General features: G+C 36.8%; 1 protein-coding gene across 1 annotated transcript in view; it reads right to left on the minus strand.

Moving 5' to 3' along the window:
• SLC25A21 (solute carrier family 25 member 21) overlaps nt 1–27,772 on the minus strand; it is a 232,391-nt gene that overhangs the window by 31,418 nt on the left and 173,201 nt on the right. The window contains exon 3 of the mRNA XM_054276096.1: nt 25,275–25,358. Within this exon, the coding sequence (XP_054132071.1) occupies nt 25,275–25,358 (84 nt within the window). The remainder of the gene's footprint in view (nt 1–25,274; nt 25,359–27,772) is intronic.

A 27,772-nucleotide genomic window follows, 5' to 3' on the forward strand; every position in this document is an offset into this window, starting at 1 on the left:
TCTCTAATAGAAAATGGGCCAGGAAGATAAGGTTAAATATCTGAGAAATGAAGATTTACCAAAGATTTAGCAAAGGATTCTAAACAAATTTTGACTGTTGAACTATTAGAAACAGATTTTTCAAGGATTTGCACCAGGGATATACCTTTATGATGAAAATCCTTCTACAAGATTGTGATGCAGAGTTATGTAAATAATTTTTGAGACCAAATCAACAGGCAAGGCAGATGTGCAAAGAATAGTGTAGAAGTTGCTGTCCTAAGTATTATTAATTGCTAATTATCCGAATTGTTATTGCATTTTATTACTCAGTGATCTACTCTTGTTTTATGTAGTCTTGTCTTGCCTGCCAACAGTGTCCTCATCTGCATAGACATCTGTAAAGAAACCTGACAGGTTTTTTCTTAAAAAGTGATGGAGCCTGTTTCTTGGTGATGTGGCAGTTTGTACTGGATTATTTATTTTTTAAAAAAGCTTGCAATGTGTTCTTTGAGCAGCAGACCTGCCTCAGCAGGTTTAACCTGAACATTTCTTTTGAAATGTTTTCTTTTTCTCAATATACTCTTCTCATCCAGCACTCTTCACAACTTGAATTCTTCTGCAGAAAAGAAATTTTGCCACTTGGGCATTGAATAAACAAAACAAAGGAACCCTCCCTCCTAAGTTACTTTTAAAAGCATAAAAGGTATTTTAGTTTGAAAAAATGAACAAATAGTTTCATATAGCAATTCAAGTAAATACAACACGTGCTATTTTACAGTCTACAGCGTGATTTTTTTTTTTGTTTCAAAACTTTCTGCATTTTATGACTTAAAATAGAAGTACCTTTATAATCATCAACATGTCAAAAAGAAAGTAAATTTTGATCAAATTTGCTTTTCTTCTAGATCTTTAATTTTCTCTGAGTTTCCAAAAGAGAATCTTGATTCCTTTGTAACTCACAAACATGCCATGAGGCTTACTTCCTAACAACTCTGTGCTAGATCTAGAAATCAGACAGATTAGCTAGAGATTACCATTACACCTTTACAGGAGCATTGTTTGCCATAATCTCTCATCTGAGTGTAACTGCAATGTGCAACCACACTGCTTCCTTCTTCGCCATCATCAGAGAGCATTGCAAAGTTGATGCAAGCAACACTAGATACAACTCAGTGATTGCCTGGTATTCTACAGAGTTGGTGTAGAGATGTGAATTCTACACCTTACTCTACCTTACTCTAAACCTTATCTACAGGCATTTCAGCCATCAAGGACATAAGAACACATCCATGTTTTCTTAACCGGGGTGACAGGCTGCTTCCTTGCAAACAGCCGTGGGAGACAAGAAACTGTCTGTGCTGCAAGCAGCTTTGCAAGATGAGTGTGGGCAGAGAGCTCCAAGGGCAATGATTTGGGCTGCAATTGCAGGAGGTCTTGAAGCAACATATGGTAGAGTGGTTTGGAGTGCTGGGCATCCACAGGCAATGCTCCAAAAAAAAAGCATCCAACTTGATCAGTATTGATACACAACACAGTAGGTTCTTTTTTGGGTTCTGTTTTGCTATAAGATAAAAATTTCAAAAAGTCCGTAAGCATCACTGAGCTTTTAATAAAATGTTTGTCTATAGTTCAAGTAAAGCTACAAGTCTATTTTGTACTGAAGCTATGTAAAACTGGCAACACAGTGAAAACCCCTGCAAAACTCAGAAGTGTTGTCAACAGCCTTGAGTTCTCCTTTTGGGTTACAAAAATTCAGACAAGGGTATCACCTGAGGCCAGCTAAAGATCATCTAAAAAGCTGCATAAATAAAAAAATGGAAAACTCTTAAATTGCTAAGCACTAGTATTTCTGAAAGCTATAGTTTATCTTAATTTCTATTTTGTCATGATGCACTGGATGGTTTATGATGAGTTTTTCTTCCAGGGAAGAATACACTTTTTAGTAAACAAGTTTTTGCCCTTTCTCGTGTCATAGGGAGTAACAGAGCTATGGACAGTTCTCCAGTGAATCATCTCTTTGAGAAGTCAGAGCAGCCCTCTTTATTTTAATAGCATTTATACCACATCTTTTGCAAAGACGTTTTAAGAGAGACTTTGGAGCATGTAATTACCCCTTTTCTTTCAAAGACTGTACATTCCCTAATTTTTCTCTAAGCACCCAAGACGTTTTTGTACCTGTGGTTCCCCACTTATATTTTTTCTGGTTTTTTTTATCTATGAAGGCTATAATCCCAGTTCCAAGTTAAAAATCTCGTTACCATTTGTTTTTCAGAGACAGAACAGAGCAGGGTAGTGCTGTATTCAGGCTTTAAGTAAAAACAGTAATCTAACTTATGAATACTGATATATGTCTATTGTCCTGTGCAGATCTATACTACTAACAAACACAACCAGCCTTTCACGAATTCTACATTTTAATTTCAGGGTTTGTAACAGAAATTATTTTTTGGTTTAGAGACACTTAAAAATGGCTTAAGTATGTTCTGATAATGAATGTCGAAAACTTACATTGGGGGATATAAAAAAATCATAAATAATCAATAGAGTGGCAAGAGAAATGCAATGCTTTCCATCGTCTCCAGGGTCTGCCCTACATGGACCCCTTAGAAACCACAAGGCATTGCCTCATAATGTAATGAATAGTTGTACTTTGTAGGAGAAGTACATTTACCATGTCTACAGAGACAGAATGAGGCAGTGCAGGGAGCCCTGGTACTGCAGCTCGAGTCTGCTACCATTTGAGCTAAAGCAGAACTACATGAGCTGGCACTGACAGCACTCCATTTATCCTGGCTGCAGGCAAGCTGTCCTAAGGCAGCAGCACAGCACACACACAGCCACAATCACTTTTCAAGCAAAATGAGTAGAGAAAGGAGCTAAGGAGAAAAATACAACCTTGTATTAAATTTAACGTATATCCCTGTCTAATTAATTCATTTTTCAAAGTTATTTAAGCCGCTGGGAATGCAGCTTTTCTATGAGACATTATATTCAAGTGGCACAATATCACAGCAAGTCAAGCACATAGAATCATCTTAGAGATGAAAAATAATAAAGTAGTACTTTAGATTTTCAGCTTATTCACTCTGTATTTGTTTGTCATGATGTGGTAAAAAAAAATTATTTGGATCTCATTTTTAACCATTTTACTGGACATCTGGTGTTTGCTTCTTAAAGTTTCACTATTACCAGGGTCACTGTAATTCTATAGCACATCTGGGCCAAATTCCCTGGCAGTTTTTAGTGAATTCTGTGGCAGTGGAAACATCTGTTACTGCGCACAGTTCCACACACAGAGAATTGTGAGGAGCTGCAAAATTTTCTTGGACGTTTTGCATTTTGGTGTCCAGGAAATTACCCACTGGTAATGGATGATCTTTTAGTTGGCTGGTTTTTTTTTTTTTAAATCTTCTGTGGGATATGTCCAAATCAAGTAAAACCACATAGGTTCTAATCACTAACATTTTATTTTCATCAGTTATTAAAGAAAACAGTGATGCTTCAATCTTCATGTTTTCAGAAGTACATAGCCTTTGGAAAGGTTTTCTTGGAAGTGGGTGAACTGATGCAATGTGAACTGGCCTAGTCACCAAAAATGTTGAGAACTGCAAACAAAGACTAGGCCTGAAGAGTTGAAGAGAAGTTTAACAAAACTTTGTCTTGCAACAAAGGACGAGGCGCAGCATAGCATTCATTCTTACAATTTAGGTAAAAACAGAGATTAAAAAAGTGGAGCAGTATCATACATTTGCCATTTGTGCACAATCAGCTTTCATGTTAAAAATATTTTAACATTAATTATAGTTCAATCAAAGTTTCAGTTATTCTTTTTAAAAAGATAGAATAAAAATATTACTTGCTACAGTGAAAGGCCTGTGAGAATGAATGTTCTGGAAGAAATAGTTTCTTATTCCCCAGATCCTGAAGTACTTGTGCCAACTGGGTAGGATAAAATCAGTATGTTACAATTGCCTGGTCTTGATCCAAAACTTTGCTGCAAGAAACCAAAAAAACCTCAACCAAGCAACCAGAAAAGAAAAGCCTAACACCAGGTTTCTTTCCAGTAGTGTAACACATCACTGATTAAATCACCAGAGGAGTAAGCTGTGTTTGTTCTGTTACATGCTGAGTGATTGAGCAGTTTGTGTTGTATGTGCTTGGACTGGCAAAGTAAAATATCATCTACATCTCAGCCTAATTCCTAACCTGAATGAAATGCTAAATTCTTAAGAATTATAGTAAAGAGGGAGGAAGGAGGGAAGGAGGGAAGGAGGGAGGGAAGGAGGGAAGGAAGGAGGGAAGGAAGGAAGGAAGGAAGGAAGGAAGGAAGGAAGGAAGGAAGGAAGGAAGGAAGTAAGTGGCGGAAGGAAGGAAGGAAGGAAGGAAGTGGCGGAAGTGGCGGAAGTGGCGGAAGTGGCGGAAGTGGCGGAAGTGGCGGAAGGAAGGAAGGAAGGAAGGAAGGAAGGAAGGAAGGAAGGAAGGAAGGAAAGATGCTATATATCTGATGGATGTGTAAGAAGCCTTTTTGGTTTGTGGTTCTTTTCAGGGTGACTGAAGGTATGCTCAATAGGGATAAAACCAGCTTTCACTTTGCTGTATTTGTTCTCATACAGATTAAACACAACACTGGTCTTGAAGACGGGGAATGTGAGCTGGAAAGAGCCAGAGATGATGCTTGGAACAGGAAACCTCTGATATACCCTACCAGACCGAGGCAGAAATTCCTTCCTTCCCCCAAACTGTAAATAGGTAAGACTCTGAGCCTCCAACAATAAACCAATCCCCCTCTCCCCAAATGGATTTCCTTTTTATGTCAAAAGACTAATCCATGCTATCACATCTTCATCTGTATCCAATCATGCTTAAAAGGAAGGAAAAAAACCCTCTCTATCAGGCTTCTACTCAATTGTGCATTAAGAAAAAATAATCCCTCTTGATCCCTGACAGTGACTTGCTGAAGCTCTGAAGCATGATGTAAGTACAGTCATTACTCTAGTGCAAATGTCCAAGTGTTATGGTAGGTTCAGGGCAGTGCAAGATTTCCTGTTCTCAAAGCTTAATGTACGACAGGGGATGAGCTATGAGACTAGACTGCAAACTCAGGAGGGACTCTTTAGGATACATCATCCACTCATACCAGTTTTCACCTAGAAACTATATTAAATAATATTTGTAAAGACTTAAGTAATGGCCCTCCCCAGCAGAAGTCCTCCAGATGATTGTTGCAGTGTTTTTCTGCATTCAGAGAAAGCTGTGTGTGAAGGCTGCACTTGCTTAACATCAGATTCCAGGTACTGGCTGTGGTGAACAAAGCTGAAAATCCATGAGCTTCTAGGTGCCAGAAAACCTTTTCTACAGGTGAAAAATATATCTATCCATAGCAATTAAGTAACTTTTCAATATTCTCCTTTACAACCAGAAAAACTTAGCCCCTCAATTTTATGACACAAGATTTCTCTTCCTGCCAGTACAGTTTTGTGGACCTCACAGACTTCTTCATATTTCCTTCAATATTCTCTTTAACATGTTGATTTAATTCAGTATTTTATCAGTTGTGTTACCAAAGTTATATAGAGACGCAAAATTCTGTACTTCCTTACTATGCTTTTGTTGGGTAAGCTTTAGGATCGCATGATCCTTTTTGCCATGGTACAGTTCTATGAGTTCATGTTATGTAACTATCTTTAACAATTAATTTTGTCACCTAAGGGAATGTTGTCTGCATTGTTGATATTGTAATTATAATCTCAATTTTTATGTCCCCTTGATTTACTTTGTATTTGGCCATATGAAAATGCCTTTAGTCGCACAGTGACCATGAAATTGGGTGTAATTCTAAAACAATAATCTGTTCTCATTAATTGCCCCACCAGCTTTTGTGTCTATTGAAACAATTGCCAACTTCATTAAGTGTTTGCAGGGAATAAAACACAATACTGATTCTAAAGGGATAGGCCTGGGATGAATTATACATTAAATTCTAGAGATTATGATGGCTTTGAAGCATTCCCAAACCAAATTTGAGACAAACAGAAACTTTAACTGATAGTATTTTGGTATGCATATTTAAAGTGTGTGAAAGTATTCGTTTCACTTCAGGGATTTTCTGAATTCTTTGATCTGCCTGGCAGACAGAAAATTCACCCTACTGCCAGAAAGGTCACCTGCAAAGATAACTGGGCCATGATTCCACAAATCCAATTTAGTTCATTTGAAGCTCCATTTGGCATACTGGTTTGATGGGTGAGGCAGACTTTTTCAAGAAATTTTTTATATAATCAATATTGAATATTATAGCTCTAAAATCATAGAAAGTGAAGACCTTTTATCTGATTTGTGTTATCTAGGTAAATTATTTTCTAGGTGTTGTAAATGAATAATGCTAACAATGATGGGAGAATGTTTGTACCTACAAAGGACAATTAAAATGTATTGCATATCTCAAGAGATTATGTGGTAACCATTTTCTTTCCATTCAAAAGTAACATATACCACTTTCCTTCCTTACGTGAAAAAGGACTTCCTAGTTGTAATGACAGAAAATGGCTCATGAAAACGTTAAAGAGCTAATATCACATGGCCAACCAGCTTTCAATTTAGCAATTATGCAGGTAGTGAAAATGGCTTCACTGGCTGAATGGGGAATTAAAGTCGAAGTTGTAAGCTGCAATCTTACTGATAAAAGATGTAGCAATTCGATGTCATCTTTAAATAAACTATTTATCTAGCTAATGTTATTTTTCTTCATTTTGCACTCCACTTTATGCTATAACCACAGCCACAGTGAGACATTTTGGAATGTCCAAGCCCTAGACACTGCCCCCACCAACCCTCCAGCCAGCTGCCCTTGCCGTTTGTGTTCTCTGCTCTGTCTTCCCAGGTGGCAGCTACAGCAACTGAAATTTACCAAATTTGCCTCCAACAGTTTTGGCTATCCCTGAATTCTGGTTTCACACATGTTTAACACAAACCACCACTGCTGTGAAAGAAGAAATAATTCTATTTCCCCATTTTCCTTTCCCAGGTGCTCTATCCTGCCTCCATAACAGCCTGTCCATTCTGCTGGCAAAAGGTCTGTGTGTGAAAAGCTGACCTAGCCACTGTGAACCTTTCTGAATTACCAACACATTTCTTTTTAAGTGGCCAGGTTAATATTAACCCAATAATTTCCCCAACATCCAAGACTCCTGACCAGAAGCAGAAGGGCATGTGCTGGCACAAAGGAGAGCGTGGCACAAAAGCAGGAATGCATAACTCTGGGCACCCAGCATACACCAGTTCTTCTGGTGGCAGAGCTGGCTTAAAGCCTCCATGAACCATGGCTTTGGTTAGACAGAAATCAGGATGTAGTCTGTTATGTGTTCCTCTTTAACCTGAGTTCGGATGTATGGTTCACATCTTGCAGTGTATTATACTCCTCCAGCTGTGCTACAATAATGGCACCTCTACCCTCTCATCAGGCAGTAATTTTGAATCAAAAGCCTCTTCTAGGGATGGCTTCTAAAGTACAACACATACCACCTCGTGAATGTGGTAACCGATATGTCGACATTCCAGAGTGCTAAATAGGTGAGGATGTTGGCTTTCAGGAACAATCCCTTGCCAGATAATACTTCATTATCTGACAGACCATCTGGTTTCCAGTCCATCAATGCTATATTACTACAGTCAGCTCGCTATGCCTGATTATTGCCCAACATTTGTATTACTTTGTAAATAATAGAACTCAAAAAAAGAAAAAGAATCTTCCACAGACTGAGCAAGACAAATCACCACTTGCTTATGTACTTGTCATTGTCATTTTTGGATAATGGCCAAACAGTGGATTTTTGCCCATGTGACTCGTGCATTCAGAGTACAGCATACCCCATTGTTATCAGGAGAAAGATCACCAACTTTTAATTGCACAATATATATAAACACAGCTGGCCTCGTGACTCATTCTGTAATGCAATATGTTACTCCCTAAAATTGTGTTTCAGGTGTGACCTCAGGACTCTTCCTATTCCAGTTGTTGAAGTCTCTGAGCTTTATGGTGATATACTCCTAGACTAACAGGAATATTTAAAGAATAATTTTTGCTTGGATTTTAGAAGGAATGTGAATGAAAAGCTGTATCTATTATATTCTTTTTGGTGTCTGTTCAGAGTACCCTGTCTTAAGAATGAGGAATCAGAAGAATGTGCAGTTTATAATTCCATAAGCAATGATAGCTGATTTCTTCACAGTAAATAGGCATTTCTTCAGTGGGAGGAATGTGACTATGGCAACATAATGGTATTACAGAACAAGATCAGTAAGAACAATATTTGCTGCATTTATTAAAACAGCATATATTTACTTATGAATAAAAATTGTGCTTTATTGTAGTTAATAATATAAGTTTTATAAATAATGTAATGGCTTTTAGGTGAAGCTGGTCCTCAGTCCTTATTTGTTAACAGCTCTCAGAATTTCACTTTAGTGCATAACTCCCCTTTCCACAGGAATCAGCAATCTCTCTATTTTCTTTCAAAAGTCTTAGGGCAAAATTTCATTTATCCCACTGTAACTGATATTATCATCCCTGCCAATACATATTCTTAGTACTAATACCTGTTTCCACATCTAGATGCCTAATGAAACTCTACGGCCAAACAAATAAAACTCAGAACAAACAAAATATTTTTGGAAAAAATATGTGATTAGCTTCCAGTGGAAAAAAGCATAAATAAACAATGAAAGAAATGTTTAATGTTTTTTGTATTATTTTTTTTCCCCCATAAATAGAATACTTTTACAGTGAGCACTCTAGCTTCTCATGATCACACTCTTACTGGACATGTCTGAAGTCCTTTTTCCAATAATGAAACACAAATATAAGTACAAGCAAGTTAGGGTGTTTAGACCAGGCTTCCTCCCAGGGAGGCTGGTGGCAGAGAGAAGCGAGGACCAAGTCTCATTCAGGGTGCTGTGCAACCCCAGGCACCCGATGTGTTGCTATGCTGCGTGAGAACAGGTTGATGAAACTCCACAGGCTCAATTCCCACGAGCAGGGGAGAACTGGGTTTTGTGAGCAGAGATGGTGCTGCAAAGAATACATTTCCCAGCATGGGGTACCCCATGACTCAGGCACAATGTGCAGAGCAGCCACTTGACTGCAGCTACAGAAGCTTTAACATCTCTCCTCTTATTTGCTTTAAAATGGGGGTTAAACCATACTCCAGCAAGTGGGACCGCCTGGTCTGGAATCCTCTGTGTTCAGAAGGAGTAAAAATCTTGAGTTCCTGGTCAAGCCCTTTAGGCCATTGTATAAAGGAGAATATATTTCAGAGACTGTTGTTTCTAAAAAACAAGGTAGCAGATGCAACTTTACTTTATGAGGAGCCCAACCATATGGGTGTGTTTTAGGCATGATCTGGAAATGCTTACAAGTTGATTGATGGAGCTTACCAGTTGTCTCTACCTGACAACTGCATGACCCTTCTTACAATAAGAGCTTTAGGCTTAGGTGATGATGTCATTATCCAGACATGGCTTTTTTTGGTCGCATCAGTATCAAATCCAAGTTCTCTGGTATGGTCCAAAAAGAGCGGTTTAATTTGTGTTAATTCTGTTTTTCTCAACTGAAAGAATAATCACAATTTAGAAAAATAGTAGCATTGGATTTTAGAGCAGTAAAACTATTGGTACAGATGTTCTGGTTTAAGTGAAATGTATTTGTTCAGGACTCGTTTTATAATCAGCTTTATTCATAAGCAATTAATCTCATGGCTTTACAGTAGCTGCTCTTTCAGTTTCCCAGTCATGGCGCCTTGCCCACACTCTAAGTTGCAACATGCTGCCCTTTGTCCCAGGGTCTGTCCTGGCAGGATTTTGTGGAGATGTGAGGACACACATGGTGGTGCTCTGACCACATCTTCCTCCCTGCAGCACTCCGGCCAGCTTTATTGTTTGAGTGTCCTCTGGGTAGGATGATGATCTCTCTAGGCTGCTAAGCAAGCTTTGTGGCTGGCTCTAAGGACAAAGCAGATTTTGTCCCACACTTCTAAGGGTTATAGAGAGTTCTGCTAAACACAAATAGGTGCTTAGTTTAGTTTCTTTTCTGATGAAATACTGTCAAGCAAACATATGAAGTCAGTAGCAAACCCTGAGGGCTAACAGAATTCTTAGTTCAGCTGTTTTTCAGTGATGGGCAAGCAGTGTCATTTGGATGTTTCTGTTATAGTTACACATATATAAGCACTTTTTAATTAACTTCTTCCTGTGAGAGAATTTCTATTCACAGGTGTTTATAAAGTGGTCTCATATGAATCACAGAAGCAGAAGCTTTGGTCATGCATCAGTTAAGGTAGGAAATGTAGACATCCAAGGCTAGCTGGAATGCTATCAGGCATCCTTACATTTCACCATTGCTATCTGGAACATCTTCTTTGACAATGAAAACTCTATCTATATTTCACAAATGAAAAGAACTGCAATTAAAAAAAGTTAAAAAAAAATAGAATAAAGATAGTGATTATATATTATAGGTACTTTCTACAGTCTTCTCTGAATTCAAATTTTATACAATTTCCATGTAGACTTGCAGAAATGCCTGTTAGACATCTGTTGCTACAATCCACACATATGATTTACATGACAGAATTACAGGTGTCTAAATTCTGCTTCTCTTGCTGAACAGCTTAAAACTTAGGGCAACTGTAAAATTAAGAAGTGTGTAATTTAATATATTGTCTTAAACACAGGCTTAGGTAATATGCCAGAAAAAACTTTAGAGAGGTAGTGCAGAAAAACTTTGTAAACAATCTGTAAATTTGCAGGTCACTAATGAATGTGGAAAAGGTGAAATGTTTATATAGAGCCCACGGCACTGTAGATGATATATAACGATCACCCAGCAGGACAGAAGCAAATTTGCATGCTCTGCTCAGGAGGGCAATGTGAGCTTCATTTTGAATTAAGTTACTTACCTGGTACAAAAGGAATCAAAGAAGGTTTAGAGGAGCAGGCAAGCAGCAGCAGATTATACTGCTCAAAAATCCTGGATTTTTTTTTAGTTTGTTTTTCTTAAGTGAAGTGTTTGAGCATTTGTATAGTCTAAGCAATAAGAACCAGGATCTGCACAATTTAGTTTGCATTCAAATTTGCTCTCTTGAAATTGAAAACCAAATACTACTGCTTACATACAGCAACAAGGATATATTTGTGTAATCTTTTGGTACAGAATTCTTTCCTTCTCTTTTTGCTCTTCTTACTTCCACAGTTCCCCAGACCCCTTCTCTATCAAATACTCCCTAAGAATGCAATTCATTTAGGAAGTCTCTCAGCATTAACACACCAATCTGTACAAGTTTTAGTGTATTTGTACTATTGACCCTTCTCTTTTTACATTTTTTGATATATATATACCCATTTTCCTTTTTATATCTGATTTAGGTCATCTCACTGAAGGAAGGAGGAAGCACAAAGGAGGGCACTAACATTTACAAAGCAATGGGAAAGAATAAAACTTTATGTAATACTGCCACTAGCTAGAGTATGAAAATGAAGTCTGTATAGCCATTACAGGTTGAACTTGAGGGGATCAATTTTAAGGTAAAAATAAGCATAAACATTTAAGCATTTAACATACTGCCATATATCTTACAGTAAAATGATAGTTCCTCTCCCAGGAGCAGGATATCTGTAAGGTCATTTGAAACTGGAGTTGCTATAGCAAACATTCTAGCCAGTAACTAAAAAGTTATGCAGAACTTTCATGGATGTGAGTATTTTAGTAGCCCCTACACAGCTTAAATTGTTGTCCACACAAGGCTGGTAACAAACAAAGTGTAATGCTTGCATGGCTTACACCTTAAAACTGTGCCTTATTTTCCATATGTATACCTATATTTCTATACCCTGGAATATAAAAAGAAAATTCATCACCTTGATGTCACCAGAAATTATTTTAATGAATTAGAAATTGTTTGAGTACTATATGAACTTTCCTAAACATTTGCAAAAAGCATGAAATACAATTCAGACTTTGGCCTGCCAGATTCTATTGTCCTTAATAATTTTTAAACTTCATTCAGGGAAGCTTCCTGTATAATGCCAATAAGCAAAGAAAGCTATAAATCAGAGCACGAGGTTCAAAACGTGGCGTAGGAATTACTGAGATGATCCTGAAATAAAATCTTTAAGAAATACTGTATGAAGTTTTGAGCCCTTCGATCTCATTTCTGATTAGCTCATGAGTGATCTTTCAAGTCCTGTGGTAAATTCTCTTTATGCCTCCACATTTAATCCAAATATTTGCACAGAAAATCAGCATTAATCACAGGTAAAGTAAGAGCTCCCATAAAATTACTGTTTAGGTGTAAACTTGCATATAGGAAGGAAGGAAGAACCGTATCTTAATGGCAGCCCTGGGTTGTGTTCCTTAAAAGGGAAAAAAAATTGCTATAAAGGCTTTAGCCAACAGAATAGTTTCCACTGACTTCAGAAGGATGCGAACAGGCCCCTAAAGTACCACCTCACTTAGTACTGACTGCTAAATTTATAGCCCTTATTTTCTTAGAGCATAACAGCATCCATTCATCACAGTGCAGTAACAAAGCTGTAACCTGATCTAGGACAAATATTACGAGCCTAATGGCTGATGTCCATTACTGACGGGACCTGCTCACCATTTAGAAAAGATTGGCACTGAAGGATTACTGAGCAAACATAGCACCTGAAAAAACTTGCATGCAGGAGTCTGTCATCAGGTGTGTGATCGAGGGCATTATCTGAGAACGCTGGCTCTTATCTTCGGTTGGAAACTGCTGGAATTGCCAACAATTCTCAACAAAGAGCTTCCGTCATGGAAGGCTGATACACCGAGCCAGTCTGGTGGTGGTTTACCTTCCCAAGGCTTCATTCCTTTTTATGGATCACCTGAGACCAAGCAGCACACCAGTCTTTAATAGCTTAAATAGCAGAACAACCTAGCAAACTGATGACAATCAAGGGAAAACCAATCCTTTTCGGTAGAAAGACAAAATTCCAAGCATTCCCTCACAGTGGCTTAGAAAGATCTACTTTAAAAACTGCATCTCCCAAACAGGATGCTGAGAAAACTTTCCTGCCACCGATTCTTAGCATTTTGCAACTTTCCCTATATTAAACTGCTCACTAGCCAAGTTTTCACCTTTTAAACCAATACAATTGTTTTCAGGAACATATTCAATTGCCATTTACCCTTTTTCTTTATGTAACACTAGATACAATTATAATTATAAAATTTTGAAGAAAGTAGAAGCAATTTTCTTCTAAAATACAAAAATACACTCATTTTTCTTGTTGTTATATTACAGCTTTGAAAGTTATTAATTACGTGCAACTATCAACATAAGTGGTCAGAGATATTTTATTTTTCCTTTTAATTTCCTGTATTTAATTTGCACAGGAGTTCTTAAAATGTAACTGAAAGTTTTGGCTTGCCCTTTTACATACTTCTTAAAGAAAACCTAAGTGAATTTGATGCTTAAATTAAATTACCCATTTATTAAGGAAGTATGAAAAAAATGAGATGAAGTATTTTAATATGGTGTAACCCAATAGGTATAAGAAAATCCAAATATTATGCAAGTATACAATCTTGCATTTTCAGACACGGAGACATGTATGTGAGAATATTTTAAAACAAAAGCTGAAATGCTAACTAGCTAGTAATTCACTTTTATCCACAAAAATTACATCAGATTTAGTCGTCTAAATCACAGTAGCAATCAAAAGAATAAATACTATCTATATACTAAATGGTAAATCAGATTGAAGATAGATAATATTTCCAATAAATCTAGTGCAGAAAATCAGCTCTTAAAATACTGAAGACATTTTTGATGAAGTATTTTATACAGAAAAATAGTTGAATTAAGACATAAATGGAATATATAATTTATTGCAACAAGGGTTTTACAAATTAAAGAAGGTACATTTATCAAAAATAATTTCTTAAGTCAGGATATAAAGTTAGTTTGTGTGGGATTAAAATTACAAAAAAATAGTTTAATTAATAAATGTTTTAATGGTAAGTGGTCTGAGCCCCTATCTAGATTAGGAGGCAGCAGGATTGTAGAAGCATTTATCCCAGCCACAGAGTTTAACTCTACAGAGAACCGTGAAGAGAAGTATTGGGTTTGGCTACCTAATTCCTATGCTTCAGAGGTGTTTATTTATTATGGAAAAGTTCAATTTTTCAGAATGAAATAAACCCTAAAAAATCATTCTGTTTTTTGAGACACTTAGTGTATGATAGTCAGCTACAAAACAGCGTGTATGCAAGTTCAGGCAGAGCTAAAATACACAAAAATAGACAAACACTGAAGGCAAGCTATAAAAAAAATACCCATCAGAATTGATCTTGTATTCATAACTGGAGCCAATGCTTCAGTCAGAATTACTGCCTCATGTGCTGCTTGAAAACTTCAGAAATTGACTCTGAAGTGCCTGCTGGCTCGCAGTGAAAGCAGCTCTCCAGCTGGATAGACAGAATGCAATGGTGCAGTTTATCTGGGCTTATGTGCATGCATTCCTGCAAGGAGATGCAGCGTGTTAGACACACATTACACTCAATGTAGAGAGTTTTGGAATGAAATAAAACTATTTTTATTGCATTAAAGCTAGTATTGATATTTACAGGGTAAAAAACCACAGCATGCCGTAAGTTGCATAAGCAGAGAACATGAAAACTAAAAAAACCCCAACCTCATATGTAATTAGAATTTTATTTTCTTTGACAGGGCCAATAACACAACAAGCAAAATAAACTATTTATTTTTCACAGTTTGATTCTCTGAGTCATATGGAGTGCAGTGTGCCCTGAACTATGAGTTAGCATTATACAGAAACACACTCTTCTAAAATATTTCCATACTACATGCTAATTCCATTTTTCTTGTTTTATTTAAGATGCATTCCATGGAAAATCTATGTAGCTGTCAAATATTCGTAGTTATTTACATTGCCTTTATATTTTGATTTGGCACACTGTTTTGGAGGAATATTTATGGTTAAGCATGGATAATCTCAACATCTGGATTACTAAATTTCTTTCAGAATGTGAAGCATGATACACAGGAAGACTTCAGTTTGGGTGAAGAACATTGCAAAGAGAAGAGGGCTGGTGGTGGTGTCAGGGATGAATGATCAGCTTACCCAGCAGTTACTGCTGCCATGGCAGCTCTATGGCTCAACAGCAAAAAGACTGCCTTCCTAACAAAGATGTGTTTTAGAAGTTTCTCATATAATGCATTTTAACTTCCAACATTAAAAAAGAAAGCAAAGTAATTTACTAGGAAAAAAAACTGAAGAGACCTCCACTTTTAATAATACAAAATTGTTGCTAAACTATTGTAAGTAATATGCAGTTAATCTACCCTGAAAATAAGAAAACCATGATTATTGAAAAAATTCTACTTAATCCAATAGTTTGTCATAGTCTTACTACAGCTTTGTAATTTACAGTTAATATAATGAGCAAATGTATATTATGTAAAGAGGTCAGTTATTTCTGAAGTGAAAATGTTTTATCACTGAATAAAGGACTTGATTTGGCATAGAGTCTTAATCTGTATTTTTACAGATGTAAAAATTTTAGTTGTTCAAATCAATCTAAGTTACATACAAATAATAAATTGTGGACTATAGTAATTAAAAGGATTGGTACAAAAGAGACAAAGCTGTGTTTTCAGACATAGCCAGTAAAGAAATGAATTTAAATGAGGTAAAGACACTCAGATTAGACAGAGATATAATAGTGTCATTATAAATAAGTATGAGATAGAGTCTAAGAAATATGCTAAGTGTACATGGTTTGGTTACTTAGGTCAGGACACAAAAAAATTAAAGAGAACTTTTTCTCTCACCCACTTCAAACTACAGCTTAGAAACTTTTATTTGAAAAACAAAGCTTTTGACCTAAGACACTGTTGCTCATTTTCACAGGCATGCTTTCTACAACTAAAATAAAAATGCTTTACTTCGCATTTTATGCTGTCTGCCAGGTATTTCCTGTGAACATCCCATCTAAAATCTCTTGGTTCTAGTAACAAAAGTCTGCAAAGAAAATCCTGGCAAAAGTGTAGTTCTAAGCTTCACAAGCAGCCATTTTAAACAGAAAGCTGGTTTTGTTGTGTTGACAATCACATTTTAAACTGATTCCTTCCAGATGAAAAGATGCTATTTCAAACAACGTAATAAAAGTGTGAAGTCAGCTGTTCTAAGGACATAAAAATGATTTATCTGTTCTCTGGTCACTTTTTTCCCCCCTTCATACTGTGGAATTTTTATTTTAAAGAAGAGGTTATCAAATAATAGCTAACAGAAGCCCAAATTACAGAGAAGTAAATAACTACTTGACTTTTAAAGAAACACATCACATACCTGCAATTAATTTTGCACCTCATGATGCCTCCTCTACCGTGTTAATGAAATGTTAAATGCAATGGCTAGATTTAAATAAGTGATAAATAGCTAATTCTTGGACTTGACTACTGACAATCATCAAATTTCAGAAATTTTTCCTTTGGTAAGAAAGAGTTTGCAGATAGATTTCAGATTTTTTTATCTGCCTGTAACTGGGCATGACAGCCTTGCCTCAGCTCAGATTTGAGACACAGCCCCCCCCGTCTCTCCATCCTGCTTTGAATCAGTTTCTCATGTTTTAAATACAGGTTTTAGTTCTGGAGACTTAATGGCACTAAAGAGATATCATTTCAGAACAAGCAAGATTTTTAGGGACACATCCCCAAAAAGCAGCATGATCCAAAAATATGGCTTAAGCTTAATTTGCCATTTAACAGTAATTCCTAAAATCTTTGTTCAGGGGATGTGCAGCCCTGGCTGTAACTAAACTCTGAGAGGACTTGGTTCCTTGTTTCCTGGCCTGAAGAATTCTGCTGGCTGAAATTTTCATACAGCCCTGGGGGAGCCCAGGAAGCCGTGGAGGGGGACAACACGTAGGGCACAGCCTGTACGAGCTCTTGCCAGTTCTCCAAGTCTAGGTGGCTCCCAGCTCAGCAGCGCCCAGGCACGCAGCTTTCAGGGCTCAGAGCAGCACCATGTCCCTGCCTGAAGTGAGGGGAATGGTGCCAGGCAGAAATGCCTCCATCAGGGTGCCAGGAGCACTAAACCCCTGCTTGGAGCGCCAGGGAACGGCACAGCAGCTCACCCCTTGAAACACGGCAGTCTTTCACACTGAGCCAGCTGCTGAAGCAGGAGAAATTCATGGCCATTTTCCTGGGCTACCCAATTTGGCAGACAAATTCTTCACTTTCAGAGAACTTAAACACATTCAGTGAATTTGATGATAAAGCACAGCATGGTGTTTTCTACACACTAGATCTAATAGAAGGTTTATTATAAGCACAATTATCGCACTGATCTATTTCAACACGACATTTGAAGCCATCAGGAATCTAGTGTGGAAAAATGACAAATATCCTTGAATGTTAAGATAATAAGGATTAAACAATTTAATTCCATTGACCTTCTGAGTAGATAGATTAAAAGGGACTGAAACAATTCTTGTAGGTATCTTTTTACTTTAACATAAGCATCTTATGATGCAGCCATCTGACTCCAGGGAGCTACTGCTATAAATACTAATGTTATCATGAGTTCTTTTTATGTTACAGTATTAGAAAACAAGACATATGAGAAATCATATCTTTAAGGTTAAAACTATACGATTATGAAAATACTTGAAAAAAAATACAACAACTTGAAGCTTTACAAAATGAAGGTCCTACACCCAATGTGAGTGCACCTCCAGTGGCCTTAGCAAATGAAAACAACTAATGCCAGTTTATGTCTGGCCTATTTACTTCTAAGATGCTTTTAAGATTTACATGATTTTATTGTGTTTTGTTCCTATGGGAAATAAATAAGCATGTGTTTAATCTTTAAAGCACATGATTCTCAGAAATGATTCTCTTTAAAAGAGTGTTCTTGTTTACTGCGTTGCCATATATACCAGATTAAATTTTGCAAGTAAAATGTGTATCCATCAGTAATAAAAACGTGGTTAGTCAAATGCTGCCCTTAGTTACACCACCGTAACTTCACTGTATTTCAGACAGCTACACACATAAAGTTTTTCACATTCCAAAGCCATTTTTTTATGTTTTCAAGTGTTAACATATGAAGATGGGGGTAGGGAACCTCCAGTCAGGAGCAGAGAATTCTTGCCTGAATGCGATGATGAAAACCTCATGACAGTAACATCAGCAAACACGGCTGACTCTGGAGACAGTGCGGGCGGTGGGGCAGGGAGCTCGCCCTGCACTCAGGAGATCCAGCTTCAGGCCTGAACCTGCCGCTACATCCACGGCTGCTCTCAGACAGCTACCTCATAAAATGAGCTGCTGATGAAGCGTCCAGAAAACTATTCAATTATTGATACTGAACCTTTATCAAATAATGCAATTTTGTGTCCAACACGTGTTCCTCAGAGCTTTGACATTAAGGGGCTACAAGGGGTCAAATACACAGCATGTTATCAGGCTGCTCTGTGAGAACCACCTGTGGGCATGCTCCAATCCAGATCTACTTGACTCTACTTGACTCACTTCACAAATCAATATCCCCATCTGTACATTTGAGATAATGGTACTTCCTTCTTCTGTGAAGTGTTTTGAGACCCATTGGTTAAAAGAATAAGTATCATCTTTATTTTGTGACTCACTAGTGTTGCAAAAGCCACTTAGAATTGTTGGCACTGGATTAAGAATTGGCTATATACAAAAGAAAGCCTAATGCACATCACCTTCACATAAGTACACAAAAGATGTCTTCTTTGTGGCCATATTTGATCCAAAACCTTTTGAGTATAATATAAGTCAATATGTTAAAGTAAATGATCATGGAAATTCTGTCAGTCAAATTTTATGCATCCCTTTAATCTTGAAAGTAGTCTTTATGATCACTATATTCAAGGCTATACCATAATTTAAATTTTATGTCTCAGCACCCATTCAGAGTAAGAATAAAATTTCTGGTTTTAAGACACAAGTCCAGATAAAACAGAGACAAGGAAATGAAACTGAAAGCAGTAAGACCAGATATTGCGCATAGGTCCATGTAGACCAAGGCGTAAAGTGACAGTAATTGGCATAAGAACAGGTTTAGGGAAAGAAGATCTATCACTCTGCATATATATGTCATGGACTATGAAGAAGCAACTCTTATAATTAGCCAGAAGAAATTCTGAAATTCTTTAATTGTGGGACACCTAGTCTATGCTAAGGCATTGTTTTTCTTTTCACTGCAGATATATGAGACCAACGTCCCACAGGGCCATGTGGATCCTTTCTTCCAAACTGCACAGGCATGAGGGCACTTGCTGAGGAGTGTTGTGTTCAAAAATAAATGTACAGATTAAACAGTTGGTAAAATTAATTATGTACTATGAGAATTTGCTATGTCTGTACCTAAACTTTGCAAGCTCACGCTCCCTGAAAATTTACAAATACTAGCTTTTCTAAAACTGAGCCTTCCTTCTTTAAAGATGTGCAAAGCAAGAACAAGGGTTTAAAGATTCAGCCCTAAGACATTAATTTTATTAATGAAAGCCAGCAGATTTAACACACATTCCCAATTTAAGCCACTACATTGTCCTTTATAGCTTTAATTAGAATTTTCAATTCAACAATTTTTTATAAAACCAAATTGACACTTTACATTTTGAATTATATTATCTCACAAAGGAATGTGGTAATTATTTCTGATACTCTAAATTACAGGTTTTTAGTGAAGTTTGCAATAAACAATATAGTATGGCAAGAAGATGTCAATGTAGAATAATGTAATCCACAGAATAATTCTACAACATGACAGATGAAAAGAAGAAAAATTAGCAACATACTATTAACTATGTGGATGCATTAGGAAATATACAGATAGACATTTTGGTGGCGTAGTGCCTTTTTTTTTTTTTTTTACTATCTTCAGGCCACTTTAGCAAGGCTGGTACAAGTATTATGAGTCTGTAAGTGTGAGACAGGCCAGTAGGACTAGAAGAGAGATGGATCTAGATATAGATTTTTCTTCTCTTGAAGTACAAATGCTAGTAGACTTTTCTCAGTGCTCAGATAGAAGTTACTGTGGCTGAAGGGGAGGCAGAAAAGGTACCGGTGCTTCAGTTTGCAAGATCACAGTTTCTGAAACTGTCAGTGTAGGTGAGTCTCTACTAAGAAATAAGATTCTTGAATGCAGCAAGCAGTCATGGGTCCAAGTTCATTTCTGCTTCTGCTGCTCTGAAGTGCTAACGAGAAACTAAGGAGTAGGGCAGATAGCTCTGTGCGTGTGGGAAATATCTTAATCTACAACTTCTGCTTCCCTCAGAGCACTGAAAGCAGAGCCTTAAGTCTGGTCTTTGGATACCACAAGAATTTATGCCTCTAGTAAGCTGAAATTAATATCTCCTTTATAAATGAACACTGGGAAAAGGGATTTTTGGCATGATTGACAATGCCATGCCTACTGGGCTGGAAATTTCAGTATTTGTATCCTGTGCAACCCTTATTTGGGAGCAGGGATGGTCAGTGATGATGTTGGTGAGTGCCAGAGACTGGTGCTTGCCTGCATGGCTGCCAGCTCTGCCAGTCTCCTTCCCTGACCCGCTGGCATCTAGCAGCAGCAGAGTGTCCTCTGAAGCCAGGTGGGAAAGCCAGGCCTCAAGAGCACTGCTGCAGACTCTCCAACACTTGTTACCATGACATGCAAGGCAGGACAAAGGAGAGTGCTAGCAAATTCCCTAATTGCTGCATCATCGCTGATATCACACCAAGCAGGAGCCCTCCAGCTTCTGCATGTTTGCTGATGACTCTGCACTCATCCAGCTCCTGCTTAGTCTTGGCTGTTCTCCCACATACTCCACCCATAGCTGACAAGTTTTGTGCAGCTTTATAACCCCATTAACGTATGACTCAGGGTGCTGCTTATTAAAAAAGAGGTGTGTGTGGTCATACAGACAATTATAGGTACAAGAGAGGTAAGGTGGTGCTGAGAACAAGACAGGAATAATTATAAAGCTATTGGACTGTGTAAATGTGGAAGTAATTGCTCCTTCCCAAAGCAAATTAAACATAAATAATCAAATAACTCAGCAGAAGTAGTGAAGTCTCAAATAAATGACAATTGTGTTTTGCATTTTCCCAGGACCATCTAGCTCTAAGAAAGGCTAACAAGCACTTTAAATTGTAACTTATTGAAGTGTTGGATTATAAAACTGGAATACAGAACACTACTACCCTTCCTATTTCAGGCAAGTTAACAAATGAGAAAGTAACAGGTTTCTTGACTGAGTGCCCCAAACAAACCCAACTATAACCCAGGACATTTACTGTTAAAATTATGAGCCCATGAAAATCCAAGTTTATAAGAACAAAGTTGTTTACAGACTTGAAATAAAAGCATCCATAATTTTAATGCTGTAACTGTAGATTAAGACAATGCAGATGGGCATAATTTTCCATTCTTAATATGAGACACAACACCATGTGTCTTTAATATAGATACAACATATACATTCAGCTAGAACATTGGTTTATTCTTACATTTCAAATTCCAACTTAAGTCACTATCTAAAAAAAAGCAAGTGAGTACAAATGCAGTAAAGATCATGATGGTATAATGATCAGTCATTTAACACAATCTAACATGTTATTTGTAGGATCTACAGAGAATGAAAAGTTTTCTCTATTAATGCTTTGGGTTAATCCTGTATCCAAACATTTTTCCCAATAAGCATCAGATTATTTTTATGTCGGCTATAAAGCTGTCACTTCTCAATAAACAGACATGCTCCTGGTGGGTTTACCTCACTGTCAAAGATCTGTCAATTCATGCATCATCTCATAAGTGAAACCAGAGAACCTTTACTGCACAGCTCCTAGCAAATCCAGCTGAGCAGAGGCTGCTCATCACCTGAGAGGATTCCCACCACTGCAGCTCCTGTGCAATTAGTAGTGACTGGATGCTCCCAAAACAAGTTCACAAAATCCCTGCAGTTAATAGTTCTGCCTCCCTTTAAAAGAAAGTTACGTGACCTTTAATGGTGTGCTCAAGTGAGACTTCGTTTAGTGAGTCTCAATTAAATTTTATGTTTTGTGGCTCCCTTTTTCTTGTAAGACAAGAAAAGAGTTCAAGGAATGGATCCTTATTTGAAGAATTTAATTCCCCATGAAGAAAATGTATTTCCAGTTAAAGAGATACTCAGAGTTTGGGGGAAGGGAGTTTTTGTAGAACTTCCTGTTGGTTTTTTGTTTGTTTAGTTTTTGTTTTGATGTTTGTTTGTTTTACTTTTGTTTGTTTGTTGTTTGTTTGTTTTGTTTTGTTTAAAGATTTCTAGTGCTTTGTAAAGATGAAGGAGTTTTCTGATTCTTTGAAGCGGACAGTGTTCTGTTAGTGATTAGACAATTATTTCCTCTCTTCTTTCCATTGTAATGAGGACAAAATCAGAGGGATGGTTAAAGAATTCTGGCAGTTATTTGTGATGAAGCTTTCCATGAAATCACCAGATTGCTCCAGTGATACTGTAGCAACATAGTACTGGTTGATTTTCAGTAAGAGCCACTGCAGCAAATGAATCATTTGCATAAGTGTTCATAAAAATAAATAATTCCTAGGCTGACTCTGCATACTTAACCTCAACATAACAAGGTAAAAAAATTAAGGAACAATGAAGCGTCTCACCTGAACTGGGCTTTGACATTTTGGCTTACCTTAGTTGCTACTACTGAAAAATGTAAGTACAAATCAGCATAAGCAATATTCCCAAATGTAAACATTTTCAGGGACAGGCCATTAGTAACACTTTTTTTCCCGCTGTGTTTCTTTATTTAGTTAGGGTTTTTTTTTTAGTCAATTTAACATAAAATCACAGATGCCAAAAGGGAATTCAGAGTGCTGAAGAAAAATGCCTAAATCCTTTTTCAATTAGTTTAGCTCTTTTCATTTTAGTTTATGCCTAAACTCTTTATAGATTTAGATATTTAGATATCTTCAGAAAATGCCACACACCATTGGGGGTGTTTCCTATTGCCAATATGAAATAAACATGGGGCATAAATGAGTTTCTTATACCCTACTCACAGACTTACACACCTGAGTCTGAACACCTCATAAACTGATTTTGTTTGCTTAGTACCCAAATGTGAAGTCCTTTCTTGGGACTCTCTTCTGCATATTTTTGTGGCCACATGAGGAATGGGTCATCAGGATTAAAGGCTTCCACAAACTAAAATAATTCACATTCCACCATCACTTCCTACACAGCTGTCGTAATCACCATGCTCCAGAAAACCAGACAACTTGTGAAGACAGGAATGAAAGACTCATGGAGTCATACAGGTTTTTCAGGATTAACTGGTTTCTTTTCTTATTTTTATCTGAAATTTAACATTATAATTCATCTGAGATTTTTTTATCTCATTCTTTTTTCCTAGTGCTTACTACTGATGTCTTTCAATGTGAATTTCTGCCTCTGTCTAACTTCCTGGAGAAAAACAGGTGCTCATGACATTTGCTTTTTGACTGCTTGTATGGACTGCTTGAATTGAGTATTGACTGCTTTTGAAACAGACTCTATAAAACTCTGTATTAGCTCTTGCCCAACAGAAATTTGATGCAATCCATTGCTAAACTGTGATTTAAATAGATAATATTTTCATGTAATCATCTTCTTTTTCCTTCTCACAGATTCATTACTTGTTACAAACATTAAATATATTCTGGTTTATTTCCAGTATCAGGGCACAAGAGTTCCATAGGAAAAAACCAATGAATGAAAAAAATAGTGAATTATCTTGGAAAGTGTCTCTTGATTTAGACTCTTTCTCCAGATATGAAAAATACTAGTGAATTGGGATGAGATAAACACTCTTTTCACACTCACTGACTTGAATATTGAAACTAGTTTTCTATTTAAAAATAGTTCTACATTATCATAAATATTAATATCTCAGTAGTTTTCTTTTGAGAAGCAACACAAGTTAACATTAACTCAGCCTAGAATACCTCAGAAGCCACAGATTATCATTTGTGTGGAATCTTTTCAGCTTTTAACTTTTTAATGTCTTTTGTTGTGAAAAAACACAACATTAACCTCTCAACAAAAATGAATTTGCAACTAATAAGGGCATCTGTGACAACTTCCTCTTCCAACATCACAATGAAACTTCTTTGTATGTCCCTACTTTCTCATTTCAAACCATCCAGCTCTATATGGATGTGCTTAGGTAGTTTAGCTTAGCTAAATCTCACTGCAAGAAACAAAACTGGTCTAGTTATTAATTTTCACTGCTCATCTCACGTCTGTTTTTTCAGTGCAGCTTGGGGATGCAAGAAGTCAATGTCTCACTGCACCTATGCTGCCTCCATACCCAGCATCTGTGCCACTACATACAGGAGCAGTTCCATTTTGATGAATATTTAGGCTGGACTCATGATCCAGAGGTCTTTTCCAACCAAATTGTTGCTGTGATATACGGATTAAAAAAAAAAAAAAAAAAAAATTGGGTTGCTATGGTATTAAAAAAGTCTATGGAAAGCCTGCCAGCGATTCAAAGCTGGGTTTTACTAATTAGAGTTACCTTGATTAAAGGCTAGCTTCCAAAGAGCTCCTGTGGATAACAGGCTTAACTTTAAGCATATGATTGATCCCATTACATTCACTGGCTTTAACTGGACTGCTCATAAAATGAAGCCTATATTTAAATGCCTTTCTGGATCAGAACCCAAGTCCCTTAGAAGAGCTCAGGCTTGGAGCAGCTGTACCTTATGATGCCAGTATGATTCAAGTAACTGATGAACATACCTGCTTTTGCCATATTCTGTCAAACTGAAAAGCTATGGAATTTTGCTTACACAGGTCCTGCAAACATTGTGTCCCACAGGTAACTGGGAATGCCATTTCATCAGAGCTTGTAAACAAGTGATACGCTCAGCCCGAGCTGCTTACTAAACCAGGACAAGACACATGAGTGAAGATACAGGAATACACCGATGCAGCCATCCTGCTCCAGTGCTGGAGCAGGGTTTGCACCAGTGTCTCGCTGCAGCTGTGCATTCTTTGACACATTATAATAACCAAAAATGTCATTGTGAGTCTAATTTAGACTAATCAAGTCTTTTCAAGTTGTGCTCGTTATGTAAGACTACGTTTGCCAAATTCTTGCAATTGCAAAAAGAAGAGTGGAATATAAAGAGGATCTAATGTCTGGAAAATGGGTGATTAAGAAAGCTTGCATAAAATTGACAATTTTAAAAACATATACTCTTACCCTTCTCGTTGGAAAATAGTCCTAAAACAGTCCCCCAGGCTCTTGTAACTGGTTGGATCAGTTTTCCCTCTTTGAATTTGGAACCTAAAAAAAATACAATTTACATCACAGCATGAGAAGTCAGGGATTTTAAGTCACTTTTAACTTTCCAATTATTATATAAAAGGAGTTTTAAAAGGTTTTTTTATGTCTCTGATTCATTATTATATACTGTTCCTGATATACTTATTAACACTGTTTTCATAGAAGCTGTTAAACCAAGGAAAAGTAGAGCTTTAGTAGTACCTTTTTTTGTAGTTTATGGAACTCACAGTATAGCTATCACCTTTGACATTTACACCTCTTTCTAGTTGTTTGAAAAATAAGCTGTTAACCCTGTGCCTGATCCAAAGCCCACTGAAACTAATGTGAGTGTTTGAGTCAAACCCTGCTTTTGAAAATCTGGAATGTAATACTATCGTGTGTTGCTCATTTTTATATCTGACACAATTACAACAAAAATCAAACAGAGACATGAGCAGATATTAGAGAACCATTCATTTTTCATAACTCAATAACAAGATGAACAATAAAAGCAAGCAATGAATTATTCTAATTGAAACCTTATTTTCTCTATTCAAATTTTGACAACAATAAAAATTTCAACATGAAGCTTGTGGCCTTGAAAGGAAAATCAAGATTATGATTTAAGATTGTAAACTTCTTATTGTTATGATTTACAGATAGCAACAGTGATTTAACAAACTATATTATTTTACTAAGTATCTCAGATAGAGGATCCTATTTCCTTCAGTTAAAAAACTGCAGCTGGCACATTCAAGTAAATAAAATGGAGATAATTAGATTAATTTTTAGCAACATAACTTCTTTTTAAGCTGTTGATTGCCAAATAGCACTAAAAAATAAAAAGAATATTGCTGTTGGCAATTCCAGTCTAAAACAGCCTTACATCAGGCAATTACTATACTGGTTTTTATTCCTGGCTTCAAGGAATAATTCATATTACAGTCAAGTACACTGCTTGCCACAGGTACACTGCTGTTCTGAGATACATCAATTGTTACTCATTCTGATCACGATACTGGATCTCATTTCAATGAGATAACGAATCAAGGCATTTTTAACTCAAGGTTAAGCAGCAATTTTCTCCTCTCTCACAGAATTCACTAAGGTCAAGTCAACATTTGCATTGTGGCAAAAGGCATTCATTGTTTTGAACATCAGAATTTCTGTGCTAACACAGCTAAAATGTTCTTCAGTTTGAGGAAAAATATTTGAGTGATGCAATTCTTTGGGCAATTATGAAGGCAAGCCCACACCTTTTTTAAAACAGGCAGAAGGAAACACTGAGTCCCTCCGTAGTCCTAATAAAAGTAGTTCAGGCACATCTGGGATCTCTATCTGGGGTAACCTCTTTTATTAGCACAAGAACTTGCTGCCAAGTTGGCAGAAAGAAGAATGCTATTCAATAGGCTTACACTCAAATAGAGCTGGTGCATAACATTTTGTCTGAAAAGATCCCTTGGGAAGGCTAATAGTTGAAAAAAAAAGCCTCAATGCCATCAGCATAGTCCAACAGCAATACCAGCTACAGAAGCTTTTACATTGTGGCAATCAAGCAATCAAAATTATAACAGACCCTAGTTTCTATGCACATTTTAATGCATTTAAGTATCACTGTTTCTAAAGCACCCTTTGAATAATGCACTTTGGTCTCTTTCACCCTGCAAATGCTCAGCAATGTCCTACTTGCATGTGTGTAAGGCTCCCCACTAAATCATGCATGCAAAACTGTTTGTTGAGCTGGGGCTTTAATTCCAGAGTCACAGTGGATCTCAACAACATAGTGAACATATTTATATAATTCTGCTTAACAGCTTACACATTGGCAACTTCTCAACTAAATTTAAATGATTCAATAAAATTACGTCTTTTATAGCAATAATGTAAGTAATGGCAAAAGAAATGCAATAATCCTGTAGGTAATTTATGTTTTATCAGATGAAGGATAACTTCTTGCTAAAGAAGTTAAGTCAAAGAAGCTTTACATTTATTTCACATATTTGCTTTAATATAGATAAGACTTTAGAGTTAAATGAGTCCATTTGTTACACTGAGTCACACAAATAACATATTCCTTCCTGTAGGGTTTTTGGATCCATTCCTTCCCTAGTAAATCTATTTTACAGCTTTAACAGCAATTCTAAAATACATGCCAATTATGTGCTTCAACCTAGATCTGCAAATTGGGTTCTTTGATTCAGAATTGCTTGCCTCAATAAAATCATGTGTAACTTTTTAATGAACTAACTAATTGATGACCAGCACTTGTTATAAGAAGCTCAGGGAAGAGCTGAAAAAAAATGTTTGTTTGTTTTCCTGGAGACAACAGTGGCAGCCTCTATTAGCAGTCTTAATAACAGAGAAGAGCTAAAGCACTCCCTTAAAGAAAACCCAAACCTGGCCTGTTTTTAATGATTGTTTAGAGGAATGAACAC

This window comes from Melozone crissalis, unplaced genomic scaffold (genome assembly GCF_028551555.1).
Source record: "Melozone crissalis strain CALT ecotype California unplaced genomic scaffold, PUWL_Pcris_2 ptg000018l_1, whole genome shotgun sequence".
Classification (NCBI taxonomy): domain Eukaryota; kingdom Metazoa; phylum Chordata; class Aves; order Passeriformes; family Passerellidae; genus Melozone; species Melozone crissalis.